Source organism: Nipponia nippon, unplaced genomic scaffold (assembly GCF_047370975.1).
Source record: "Nipponia nippon isolate SJK-2023a ecotype South Korea unplaced genomic scaffold, ASM4737097v1 scaffold_7, whole genome shotgun sequence".
In the NCBI taxonomy this organism is placed as follows: Eukaryota; Metazoa; Chordata; class Aves; order Pelecaniformes; family Threskiornithidae; genus Nipponia; species Nipponia nippon.
In genome coordinates, this window is record NW_028262391.1 from 18,071,103 (window position 1) to 18,085,246 (window position 14,144).

At 36.1% G+C, this 14,144-nt stretch overlaps 1 protein-coding gene across 6 annotated transcripts in view; it reads left to right on the plus strand.

Moving 5' to 3' along the window:
- Positions 1 to 14,144, plus strand: part of GK5 (glycerol kinase 5) — a 31,134-nt gene that overhangs the window by 11,603 nt on the left and 5,387 nt on the right. For 5 of the 6 annotated variants that reach the window (XM_087740223.1, XM_087740224.1, XM_087740225.1 and 2 more), the window contains 5 exons: positions 2,213 to 2,317; positions 4,975 to 5,060; positions 9,099 to 9,202; positions 10,565 to 10,624; positions 13,488 to 13,621. In XM_087740223.1, coding sequence (XP_087596349.1) covers positions 2,213 to 2,317; positions 4,975 to 5,060; positions 9,099 to 9,202; positions 10,565 to 10,624; positions 13,488 to 13,621 — 489 coding nt within the window. Of the gene's footprint in view, positions 1 to 2,212; positions 2,318 to 4,974; positions 5,061 to 9,098; positions 9,203 to 10,505; positions 10,625 to 13,487; positions 13,622 to 14,144 lie in introns of those variants that run through there. The other variant, XM_087740228.1, reaches the window with a different exon arrangement.

A 14,144-nucleotide genomic window follows, 5' to 3' on the forward strand; every position in this document is an offset into this window, starting at 1 on the left:
GCTTTCTCAGTGCCCTGGGCATGAAATGTGATGTGTTCAATCTTTAAAGTTGACGTATGTATTTAAGACTGCAAGATGAATCCCTACAGCATCCTTGTGCAAGCTGTTCATTAGCTGCTGTTCTAGTTTCTGATCTACGTTTAGTTGCTGTATATGACAGTTTAAAAAAAATAGTTCCTTCGAGAACAGCACTTCTCACAATTCAATCATGGAAGCATGTTGTATAGATTTTAAATCTACCCTTCTGGCAGTCTGATAGTTCTTAGTAACTGTGGTCATGCCAAGTGTCATGTTGATCTGTTCCCTAGAGGTAGATTATGTTATATTACTAGAGATTCTGGTGTGAGCATCTTTAGGAAGGCCACCTGATGGACTTCTCTGTCCCTAATTAGCTGTCCTTCTCTAGGACTTTTGACTCAGTGAATTGTTTGATCTTGCTGCTTTGCAGCTTCACCTTTGGTAGAAAATTAAAGACTGTAAGGGAGGCCCGCACCAAGAATCTGAAGATATGTGTATCACATTTTCCTTTCAAGAGACAAATACAAATTTTAATCTAAATAGATACTGCTAGTTGTTTTGCCTTGTAAGCACCAGAGTGCCTCCAGCACTAACCAAGTTTCTGCAATTGCACTAGTACTACCATGCCACTCTTTTGGACACAGGCAAGCAAACTGGAGATGATTGTGTAAGAGACACTTGTATATCAGCAAAGTCACCATGAAAAAGTAGAGAGAATCCCTAGATCCTTCTGATGCTTTTCTGGTCCTATAGGTATTGGGATTAATTTACCTTTGTTGCATTACCCGTGATCTCTGAGTCCTGAGCAGGGTCCCATAAGGTCTGTGTGGTTTCTTCACTCCAACAGTTACGGTACTGGGGTTGGATGAAGTTTTTATTGCAGTGGCCACTGAATGCTTAGGTTCTTACCAAGTGACCTGAAAAACCATTTGTCCAGCTGCAGTGCTGGAGAACGTCTACTGTTCAGCTAGATAACAAAGTCGTCTTGCTTTAGCATTAAAAGCAGTACTCTGCAGGACTTTTGTGCTATGTCCTCACTAATACAGATATCAAACAAGGTCTTTGTGTTCACGCTGACAGTTGTAAGCAGTATGTCTCTCTTTTCTTTGTTAAAGTTTCAACATATCTGTGAGGGGGCAAAGGGGAGAACAAATTGTCAGGTTTATCCTCATTATTGACTGTTTATTTCTAATGTAATAGTTTATTCAAAAACACAGTACAGCACATTTCAAAGAGCTATCTGCTTGAAGATACTAAGTGTGTTGCCCTATGTATTTCTGCCTTTCTTCTGAGCGATAAGGAAAAAAAATTAGAAGTAATTGAAATTTTTTTTTTTGAGTCACTGCAAAGCCAAAACTATTTGGTGGAAGTCATAACTTCCTGAAAATCCCATCATGTAAACCTTAAAAGTGCTAATCTTTTGTAGTTATACACAAAAGATGTCACCAAATATTTTTAAAGAGTTTGGATGTTTCTTTTGTCGTTTATGTTAGGCAAACATACAGGTAAAATGCTACAGTTAACTGGCAGTAGCCTTTGTTGGGGACAAGGATGGGCAAATCATGAAACTTGTTTTCTTTTTTTGCTTTCTATGTGAGGAAGCATTGCATATTGAAAAAGGAATAAAAAAAAAATATTACTTTCATCCTCTTCTATGAATAAAATCTATGCTCTAAGTTTGTGTTGCCTTTTTTTTTTTTTTTCATGTAGATGTCTGTTTCAGTATTTGTGCTTCCAATCTGAAAGGCCATCCTTCATGTTTTATGTTTTGGGAAGTAAATTCTGACTTCTTAGAAACCATTGGGGAAAATTAGATAGGCTGAAAACAAATAAGAAAACATTGATAAATGTTTAAGTATATACAATCTCTTATCATTTAAAAAAAAAAGTAAGTGCAGATAGCTCTTTAGGTTAAAGGGGGGGGTTGTAATTTGATAGTGAATTTTTTTTAGGTTAACTTTGGTTTAACAAACTGTTGTTTGAGTCGCTTGTAATTCCATCACTAAATTTTTAAACAATACATTTAACCTCCATCAGTGACATTTTTTTTTTAATCTTGAATTCTGCAAAGGACTTGAATAAAAACTACTTTTTTTTTTTAGTTGGGTTTATTGTGGGGGGTGCTTGTGTATGTTTTTCTGGAAACATTTAATTTAACTAGGTGTTTTGTTTTGTTTCATGGAAAATAATGAAGGTCTGTATCCACTGATTGGTTGGAAGATTGGGGAAGAAGTTGTTTACTTAACTGAAGGCTGTATGTCAGACATTGGCACTTCTATAAAATGGGCTCAGGATATAAGTAAGTAGTTCTTTAATTTTATAGAGGATAAAATATATTACTACTTAAGAAACTGTTTTATGGGGTTTTAGTTATGTTATTGGACTTGGTTTTTATTATCCGTAATTGAAGAAACTAGCCGATGTGTTTTGGAGAGCAGAAAATGCACTGTCTTATTAGTAGGTTCTCTGCTGAGTGTGTTTACTGCAGGAAGTTTGGTTGGCACAATCATCTTCTCATCAGATTGCTTCTCAGACCCTCCTACCTACGTAGGCTTTTTTCCTGAAACATTTTACTCCTCGCTTGCTTTCTCTTGAACGTGACAAACTTCCTGATGCCTTCTTTTGTTTTTTTTTTTTTAACCTGGCATCCAGACTTGAATAGAAATGGTGTGACAGAGACCTGTCTAAAGTTAGATGTGTGCTGGTTTAGGGTATTTGGGCTTGAATTTTCAGTTGAGGAGAAACACAGAAATTGACTATCGATTAAGTCTAGGTAACATGACTGTAAATGCAATATTCCACAAACAGTTGCTGTAATGCTTTTGAGACATCTCTAGCTGTACATCTCAGAATTAATAACAGGTTTGAGTTATATGAAAATAACATGAAGAACTTTATTTTTCAAAGTAATGGTGTTGTATATGTTGCTTCACATAGAAGTAATGTGCCTTTTGGCTTTGACTATTATGTAATGAAAAGATTTGCATTCCAGATGAATAAAAGACTAAGAAAAATACTAGCTCTATAGTAGTTGACGTTCAAAACCACTGACTGTTTATATGACAACTTTTCTGAGTGTTCTAATAAACTATTTACTTGGTTTACTTAGACATTTAATATACCTTTACTAGGGTGCAAAAAAGGAATTAGTGTCTCAAATACTGGGTTATCTGGGAAAGGTTTTCCTGAAGTGTAGCTCACCACAAAATTCCACAATACTTGAAGCTGTCAACTTCTGGTGCGTATGTGCATATGCATGCTCATGTATGTGCCCTTAAGGATTAAGTATGACTCAGATTGGTCCTCAGGTCTTCATCGTTCAACATTTCACTGAACCTAGGGAATAACAGCCGCTAGTCTTTTGAGGAAATTACTCAATTCAATACACAGTTCAGTGCTGCAGATGCAAGTATCAGTGGTACATATATAAGCTTGTTACTTCAAATTCCATACTGAAAATGGACACTTATCAATATAGAACTCATCCATACTTAAAATGGATATTACTCGTATATGCAGAACAATAGTATAAAGGATTTTTAGCTAGCCAGTAGTGAAATGGACATGACCTACAGTTGTTATCACAGGCAAAAATTGGGGAAGTTTTAGAGAGAGATGCAAAAATAAGCATGCTGCTATAAAAACTCTCTAATAAGTAAGACCTTTATTTTTTGGAAATGTGATTGCAGAGAAGCAGAATTCAGAAACTTTTATCAGCTTTACGAATAAAGAGAAGGGTAAAACTTTTGCTCTACAGAAAGAATTGGGCCAAAACACAAGGTAAGCTAATGGCCTCAGTAAGGATGGTGAGGCTCAACATGGATGAAGATGAGACATATAATAGTGGTAAAGGTTTGGAAATAGGAATTTCTGCAGCAAGACAAACTTAGTTTAATGGGCTTCCTTTAGTGGGATCAGATCACTTCTAAGAATTTTTGAAAAAGTAGTATGTGGAATTTCAACGTGAAGTCAATCTTACGTAATTTTTTCTTTTTCCATCCTGACATAGAGGTACTATATATAGTTCAGTAATAGCAAATACAACAAGAAGGAAAAGATGTGATTTAGGCTTATTAGTCTGGGCACAGTAGAATCCAAAGCTTTCAAACAAATTTATGACGGTTACAAAGGTAAATTGAAACTCCTTGTAAGTTACCAAGATGGGTTTTTCAAAGATAAATTGAGCTAGATTAACCTAATTTATCTTTGATAGGAAAATTTACTTTTTAGACAAGAAAAAGCAATAGCTGTCATTTACAGGAGACTTCGAGTCTTCTGTAAAAACATGTTATGTGGCCACATAAGGACATTATTAGTTAAAACTACAGAAGATGGGTGTTAGTACAAGAACTGCATGTGGGTAAAGAACAAGCTTAAGAGGGATGTCTATAGACTTGTGAAAAGAGACATCCAGCTAGACAAGGAATAACAGTAGTGTCTATCAAAGAGGTGATATTAGGACCTACCTTGTTTATATTTATGTGTCAGCCACTTGTAAAAAAATTAAGGTTGCTGATAAAATATGGTGAGTATTAAGGACTGTGTAGTCGTTTGGTGCTTGGGCTGACAATAACATCTTTTTTGGGGAAAAAAAAATTTATGTTTTGCAGATCTAGGGTTTTAGCATACTTAGGGTGCCATTGTTAGCATTCTCAATTCCCATTTATGTCTATTTGGAAAGCTGATGACTTCTTACAGGATGTGAAGATTATTAGAAGGCTATAACATAACAGATATGAGAGGATCCATCCTTTTGAATTTTGTCTTCATCTGAATAGGATTTTTTTTAACGTGAGTGATGGACGTGAAATACAGGCGAAGTGATCATTTCCCTTGAAACATATAGTTTGAGAATATTACAAAAGGAAATAGTCTAACTCTAGATTTTTGTCTCTTAGTAATATATGAAGAAATTGAAGTAAATAATAAAAGCATGTGACTTATGCATCTTTACAGATCTTTTCACCAGTCTAGATGAAACAGAAAAAATGGCACGGAGTGTTGTTGATTCTCAAGGCGTTTGTTTTGTTCCAGGTTTTCAGGTAAAATTATTAATATAATTGAGACTATATTTTTAATAACCCAGTTAAAATCTTATCTTTTACATGTTTAAATATAGAAATTTTCATCTTATCACAGTATTTATTCTGTACTACTCAGGTTCTTATTCTCTATCCCTTACCACAATGTATAAAGATCATTGTCATATGAGAATGCTTAAACACCATCTCCCCATGAAAAAAACCCTCCAAAAAGGAAAATTACTTCAATTTTGCAGATGGAGACCTGGGGGATAGATAAACTGAATGACTTGCCCATAGTAACTCAGGCAGTGCTTGCAGAGACAGAAACCAGTCCCATAGCTTTTCTGCCTCATGCAAAGCCTTCATTGAGACAATACTTCTAAGCACTGTTCCAAAATAATTCGTTTTATTCTGCCCCTTTTCAAGATCTAGGTTGCAATTCATCAGAATACCTAAATATACTTAAATATAAACAAGATGGCAAGTCCTGGTGTTACAAAAAGCCAAGATAGTAATATTTAAACACTTCTTTGATATGCAGATTTTAATCTGAATTAGATTTTTCCCTTTAAAATAGGGTTTGTGCTTTGTTGCTGAGCACAGTGTGTATAGTAAGGAGTTCCTGGCATTTGTTCTCCACTTCAGTCCCCTCCATTTCCCAGTAGCTTGTTTTTACCTTGCTCTCTATTCGAGGAACTGCCTGCAATTGCTTGATCCCCTCTGGGTCACAAGCTCTGGGTTCTTTCTACTTGCTTTCCTTTTATTCTAAAGACCTATGTATCCTCATGTCTGTCCTTTCCACCTCTGATTCATGATCCCTCTCTTTACAGATGTGAGTTACTGTCCCTGTGCAGAGGCAGCAACGAGGGTGATACTGATGCTGCAGTTCATTCTAGCGTATTAGTCTAGATTGGAATTGATGGGAAATCCCCTTAATACATTACATTAAATGACAAATTGTGATAGCTGGGGAGCTGACATACTGCCTATTCAGCTACACAGCAGTTGCTTCCAGTATGGGTTTGACAGTTGGTAATAATAGTTTGTAATTTGTCACCACAAAATATGACAGAGCTGCAAGTCAGAGCTCTTAGACAAACTTTCAGACAGAATGAAAATAAACAGGTTTTGTGAATGTAGCTGTTGCTAGCTTAGGGACTCTTCAGAGCCCCGCAACTTTTTCATCTAGTTATGCCACTTTCCTAAGCAATGTGAGATAACCTGACTAAAAGCACGCTTTCAGCAGCATAGCTGTTTCTACATGGTGGGTTTGTCAACATGAAAATATCTGTGTCTCCACAAAAGTTTGTTTTTCTAATCAGTGTTGCTCTCCAGAAGAAACTTGGTGGTGTAGCCCAGGTCTCCAAGTTGTCATTTGGAATATTAGCGTTATAAACTGTATTGGACAGATGGACCAGGCAAGATGAAGGGAAAGCTGTTGCTGTGCTGTGAGGGTTGAGTAATGTCTGCCATCAGCTGCTTCTTTGATGTACAGACAACTGATGTTTGAACCTGTCAGATGTTGAAAAGTTACTGTGTTACTCAAAGAAAAGCCATTAAGATGAAAACAGTATTTTTTTTTTCTCAAAAATCACCACCTTCTCTTTTCTCTTAGAAGTCTTAGATAGTAATTTGTTAGTTTGAATACATACATTTTAGAGCTACATGGAATATTTTTGACAGCTCATCTCTGTGTGGGTCCAAGAGGTTTTTTCTGGTGTGTTTTGTTTGGGGTTTGTTTGTTTGTTTGTTTTATCTTCATTGGTCTACCATACTCAGTTTGATCATCACTAGGACTAAGTTCTTTTTCTAAAGAAACTTAACATCTTTAACTTTACCTTTGTGTAAGTCCTGTATGTTAATGGAACAAGGCAATGAAAAATTTCATTTCTTCTGCAGGTAGCCCAGCTACCTTGTCTCAAACAGCCAACCTAATAATTATATTTATTTTTAGGGGTATAAAGCTTGATTATGCTGAGATGCTTCCATTTAGCATTTACTGTGAGTAATTGTGCTGTGAATAAGCAAATGTTGAGCCATGCCAAATTTCAATATTTGCAGACAGGAATCCTGAGGTAGACAAATGTTAGCCTGAATCTTTTTTGAACCTTCAATTCTATTAATATTCAAGTTCTAGAGATGTTGGTAAAACCTCTTTTTTTGTTTGGTTGATTTTTGTTTTGCTTTCTGGGTTTGTCTTCCCCTTGCTTTCTGGACACTGTCTCCAGAAGGAACCCCAGCTAGCTTCTTGGTAAACATTGATTCAGTCTCTTTTTTTTCCCCTAATTCTAATATTCCCAGTCCAAATTTAGAAGCTGTACTTAGAAAACTGAATGGATTTCTCTTTAACTGTGACATCCAGTTACCATGAATAGTATCCACCAATGTGCATTTCTTTGCCTTTGAAAAGCCGTGCTTATTTCAGTGGAACATGCTTAGCTAGTAGACTCACCGTAACAGAATCTATCAATTTAGAAACTGAGTGGATTAAATGGTATGAAAGGGGACACGAATAGAGTTGAATAATTCTGGGACTGTAATGTCTCCTTAGCTTCACTGGCTAGATGCTAACACAAATTGATTGTACGGTAATGTTTCTTAGACCTCAAAATGATAGTGGCTGGGGAGGGCTCTTAGGAAGCCCATATGTTCATTTCCTACACAGAGTAAAATGTTTCTCTACTTGTCCATATTAAGGCAATAAGAACCAAGTTTGTTTCTTACTGGATTCTACTGCTGTGATGCAGCACACTGAGAGGAGCATCATTGTGAACGTGTATTTGAAATTGAGTGAATATGTGCATTAGTCATTTTTCCTCTTACTCATGCAGCTAGAAACAGGGATTTCCAGGGTTAATTTGCTGTGGTTAGTAGTAACAGCAAAAACTTAGGACTCTTCATTGGGGTGTATGCATATATATGCACTGCTACTTTTTTTTTAATGATTGATTCTTTCAAGATACTCGTCCTTGTGTAGAATATGAGTCTATGCTGCTTAGTTTATTATCTTGTATGAAAATCTGTAAACTTGGAAGCCATGGATCTTTATTATGCTACTGGGCTGGACAAGGGGTTCCATTCTTAGAATGGGAAGGGTACTTGTATATGAAAAAAAAAAAAAGAATGTTTTCTTGTACTGTAATGCAGAAGTTTCTTCTATTTAAGAACTTTTGCAAAATGCCCGTTTTCCTTTTGGCTGCATGTACCTATCCGTACTTTTTTTTTTTTTAACATGTGTTAGCATTTTCTTAATTTACTTTAGAAATATCTGTGTATATATTTTATAAGCATGAAATTCAAACTTCTGATAAGTGTTGTCATAATTGATATTTAGCACAATACAACTGGAAAGGATTGTTTCAATTTAAAAATTACTGTCTACAGTGAAAATAAGATTTAACACTGTCACAAACCAGGTATGAACCAGCAAACTAATATTTTTCATGAAGTTCATCAGAGGAGTGGAGGGGTGGAGAAGAGATGCATCAATCGATCTTCCAGTTCTCCTGCAAAAAAAAAAAAAAAAAAAAAAAGACAACTTAGTGTGACCATTAGAATTTTAGTTGGACTCTGTTTATCAGTGTCACTGAAAACAGGCTGTACTATAAACTAATAAAAAGTATTACCATCCTTTTCAATGTTACTTTTAAAAGTCAGTTCATTTTTCTTTCAGCAGTTCAGGAGTGTTTAAAAAAAAAAAAAAGCGTGTGCGTGAAATCTTGCTAGAGAACAGCAATATCAGTGTGCCCTGTCCTAGACACTTAAAGTGTATGCTATATGTATTTTAAAGAGAAGTCATACAGATCAGTGTTATTTAGTATGTCAGACTTGGAAGAAGTCACTTCAACCGTTTTTCTGTTGAAAGAAGCTATTTAAACTGTTCACTGAATGAGCTAAAATAATACTATATACCTCTTACATATTGTTTTCAATTTTCTCCTTTCACTATGCTGCCTGTAATTGTCGTAAGTTATTTTTTTTTCTTACTCTTCGACTCCGTTCTTAAAAGCCTACAAATACAATTCACTGAACTCATGGTGAAATTTTTTTCTGCAGGTTTCTGTGAATGACCCGTATTTATGTGCCTCTTTCATGGGGCTAAAACCTTCCACTACGAGAAACCATCTTGTACGAGCTATATTGGAATCTGTAGCTTTCAGGTACTGAATACTTACTTATCTTGCTTATATTTTCTTACGTTTGCTTTTATTTTGATCAGCAGTGTTAAATCCATACATGGACTTCTGCAGTTTGTGAAATGTAAATATTAGTATTTCAGTACTGTTACATTAAAAAGGAGTTTTAGCCACTTTCCTTTTTTTTTCTTTACAAATTAATTCGTGTATATTAGTTCAGAGTTTTTGTTATCAAGAAACCATATAGGGATTCTTAAATTATATTGTTTTCTGCATGTCCTAAAAATGTTTTCTGCTTCAAGCTTGCCCCTTACTCTCCTGACAGTGTTCTGTCAGAAGCTGTAGCCCATTCCAGCTGTGTTTAAAGTATCCCTAAAGCTGGAAGTTTTCTATCAGCTCTTTGACTAAAGTTTGAATTTTTGGTGTTTTACAAGACACAGTAACAGGCATCTTAAACATATTTAAAAATGTGAATGGACGACAACTTCCAGATCTAACTGCCAAGGTTAAAGATATTACTGCTAGTCACATCATGATGATATCACATCAGTAGCACGCTGTGAAACGGATCAGTTCTGCCTTGCAAACCCACCCAGCATGCCTTGAACTGAAGTTGAATACAGTTTGAGCCTGGCTCACGCTGCACTGTGGCCAATTAGGGAACATTCATGATTCCTTCCATCTAGTCACCAGCTCTGCTTTGGGCATAATAACCCCCTGCAAAGAGGCAAAAAGGATGACTGGAGGAAAGTAACATTCTGAATTACTGCAACTGTTTCCAATGCTTTTTTTTCTGCACTCTACGAGGAACGTGAGATGCAGTAATTCCTTAACTGAAGCGTGGGTCTCTTGAAAACAGGGATGTTGAGAATCTCATCTCATTCAAATATCTAACTAGAAAAGGGTAGAGATCCTTTGTGTTTAGATTTTCTCCCATTAATTGAAATGGTTTCAGAACAAGTCAAACATACAGCCTTCAGATGTTCCCTTTAAAGAACAGCTGGATGAACTCCGATTAACACTCTGTCAGCATACTTTCCTCACTGTAAACCACTTGTTACATCAACAATTGTATCTTGTCTGTAGAAACCTATCAGCAATTTCAGGTGGGAAAAACGTACCTTCTACAGTGACTTGCTATAACATGGGCTGTGATTTAGCCATACTTGTGCCTTCGTAATGATGTATAACTAAAACCAGTCTTTTTTTAATTATTATTTTATTATTTTTTTTTAATTTATGCATTCTGGAAACTTGTTAGCTATTGCAGCAGTTCTGACACAACTGAGGCATTTTTTGCCTTGTATTTTATTTTCTGACTATGTAGATACTGGAAACACTTTATGGAATATATAATGCTTAATTCAACTAAATATTTTTTTAAAGAAACAAACTGCTTTATGATATCATTGTGAAGAAGGTGCGCATTCCTCTTCAAACTATTCGGTAAGTTCCATGTAATTTTAAAATTTGATATATGGGAGTTTGATTTTAAATAGGTGTGAACTTTATTATGCATTTTATCTTACTGTAAAAATTCTGCTGCTGAGAAATAGGTGATTACCAAGTCAAATGTTAATGTAACTTAAGTGGCAGTAGAGCCTACCCACAGAAGGTTTGGTTCTTAATTAAACTATTGGCATTGGTGATTGTCAGTAGGTAAGTAATGAATTGCTCTATTTAAAAAAAAAAAAGGGAAAATTCATGTTTTCAGGTAGCACTAGAGTGCATATAGCAGTGCCTGCCACAAAAGTAATTCTACGCTTTATTATTCTTTCATACTGAAATTTTTTGTGCTGGGTCTGTCACAGACTGAATATTTTTTGAAGATGTCAGTTAAAACTGGATCTATTTTGAGGGAAAGAGGAAGAATACTTTTACAATTCAATTGTTAAGACATTGGTTTTGCTTCAGTGTTTGAAGCAGCAAATCAAATTCAGTGAGGTAACCATGATCCCTAGAATATGCTTTTCACAATGTCTTGGAAAAATTTAGCTGAATTAAGCGTTGCTGGAAAACTACGTTGCACATTTGGGTAGGTACTTGGTTTGGGCATACCTGTTGTCTTAAAGCCTCAAGCCCTCTCACGCTGAGAAAGCTCTCCAGAATTTCTCCTTCTGGCAGCCAGGGGTCATCATGATACCACCGTCAAGAACAGAGAGGAGAGTGTTCCTGTCCCTCTTGTGGCTTTCTTCCTGATACCCATGCAAAGGAAGAAGTGGTCTGGCAGGCATATAGACAAGTTGAGAAATCAGAATTTTGAATAGTGGAAGAAAAGTGAAAGTGCAAGGTGGGGGGAGGTAGAAGCTTCTGTCTTCCATCATGTACCGGGACAGAGCAGGCAAAGATGAAGGAACAGCCGGGCTTGGGGTTTTAACAGAGGAAAATGTCAAAAGTATTGGAATTTTTGATTCCTTAGAAAGCTTTTTTACATAGGAAATTGCATCCAAAATTTGAGAAGTCATATTAAGACGGCAAACTGAAAAATGGGAAGTGTTGAAGTACTGTCTAGGGAACATTAGAATTCCGAGCCTGTTTATGTTGTAATGCAAACTTTAAATGGTATGATCATGTTCTGTTTTATTCGCAAATATAAAAATGCTGTTTCATATAGTGACTATAATAGTTAACTACTATCAGTAGCAATTCAGCTTGTGGATTAAGCATTAGAAGATAATGAGATACACTTAATGGCTTTTTCAGTAGGGTTGTAAACTGCTCTCGTATCCTTTTGTCCACACATCTTTAGTATCTATCCATTACCTTTGATTTTTTTTTTGTTGTCATTGTTGTTTTTATCCCATAAATGCATTCATTCCCTTTTTAGCTATTGTCCTGTATCCCTCCTTTCGTCCTGCTCTCTGGCTCCTACAAGCTCCTACAAAGTCATCATTTTCATTAGTCCTCTACATTCCTATTACTTCTCTTTGCTTGTCTCAGCACCATCAAGGAAAGCACAGAGAAGGAACCCTTGGTTTTAGTCGTCATGTCCAGTGTTGCAGCAGTCTGCGGCAGCCTTTACAAGGATGATCCTGGTGGTCCTTGGAGTCCTAGAATGTCACCTATTTACTTGTTTTGTGAAATAGTGCATCCCCAGTCAAATGGCATGTAGGAACTTTGAGCTAGAAGATGAACGTACTGTACAGATTGAATCTTCAAAGTATCTAGCAGCAAAATTTAGCTAAATGTAAAACTGAATATTTGGAAATTTTCTTTCTTTTTTCCCCTTGTAACGACTCAAATGGATGCCTTATTTTTACAGAAGAAGGAAAATACATGTCACTAGCATTAAGAAACTGACTTTGCCAGTTAAAGGCTTTTTTGCCATAGTGTAGAGGTGGTAACCCTGCTTAACTGTATGTACGAACAAGCAAAATGCTGTAATATCACCAATCAGGCAGTGTCTCCTGATTTTACTTTCAGAAACAGCCAAAACATTTATGCAAAAGTTTTCTAAGGTATCATGTAGTATAGAAGACTTCAGGTGGCATATTTGAATTGAAGATTTCTAAGCAACTGTTAAGTTGTATTACCCAACGCTTTCTGTAGTAATAAACTGTAGTTGTCTTTACTGCACCACATTTGATAGAACAACAGCTCCATACCTGGCTGGTACTGGAGTCCAACAGCATAATGAACCCATCTACGACAATTCAAAGATTGCTTTTTGTTATAGTTATTTTTGTTTGCAAGAGTGATTACTTTGCACCACTAGTAATCACTCTCAGATGATTAAAGATCAGCATTGATTAAGTTCTAGTTTTCTCCATTAAAAGGGTCTCCAACGTGATGCAATTAGGAAAATAGATAGATGGAAGCCTCATTCTCACTTTCCTCATAGAAAGAAGCAACTGCGATGGCATTTTATCTAACTAGTACAAAGATTTGGTAGTAATGAAAAAAGTACTTTTCCAGATCTGAGAACGCTTGAAAGGGTTTGTTTAATGTAATGGTTTTGACTATTGTCATGTTGTGGTGATAACTATGTAAAGGTTCTGTTACAAAACCTAACATTTAAACCAGGATGATGTATAGTTTTAGAAGACATAGCTTTCAAAGCTTTTGATAATGCGTCTGTCCTGTGTCCCTGTCTGTCTACCATTCGTTCCCCAGTTTATAGGTATTCTTTTTTTTTCCTAGGCAACTTATGCTGGCCTCTAAATTTGCCCATAAAATGGGCATTTGTGCATGAGTGACAGGAAGATTTATGCATAGGTGTGAAACCCCAGAAGTTGTTTTCTGAAATGTTGGCAATAAGCATTTGAACTAAATGTATTTTTTTTAACTACTTCTTCCCCTTTCCCTGTAGAGCTGATGGAGGTGTCAGTAATAACAGTTTTGTCATGCAGATGACTTCAGATTTAATTAATAAGAAAATAGAAAAACCTGCAAATGCAGACATGTCTAGTCTTGGTGCAGCTTTTCTAGCAGGCCTTGCTTCAGGTATGTATACATTTAAAGGGGGTTTGTTTTTCCCTTCATAATGCATGTTTGTAAACACGGAAGGGAATAAAAATCAGAAAAAAACAGGCGATAACTTCAAATAATAGTAAAAACTCCCCAAAGGATTACTTTAGCCATTTTTGTGGGAATGCAAGGTAAGTAGTGTTCATGTTTCTTTGTATAGTGCTTTGTACCCATGTGCTTGTATTTGATGGACCAAAGAAACAGATTGATAACATCATACATAAACCAAGCCAAGGACCTTATTTGTATTTCTAATGCAATGTCCCAATTTGCTGAGCGGTTGTATGCTTGTTTAGTTTTACATAAATGAATAGTGACAATGAGTTTAATGTAAAAAGTATCTGTATATGTGTTTGTAAGGTTCATTTACATTTAGGATATAGTACTGGAGAAGAAAGAGGTGAACCTTATCTTGCTGCTTCCCTCTTTCTTGACCTGGACACTGGGCATCCCTTCCCATATTCACACTGCCTGGAGTGGTGCTCGGTGGGGATGGATC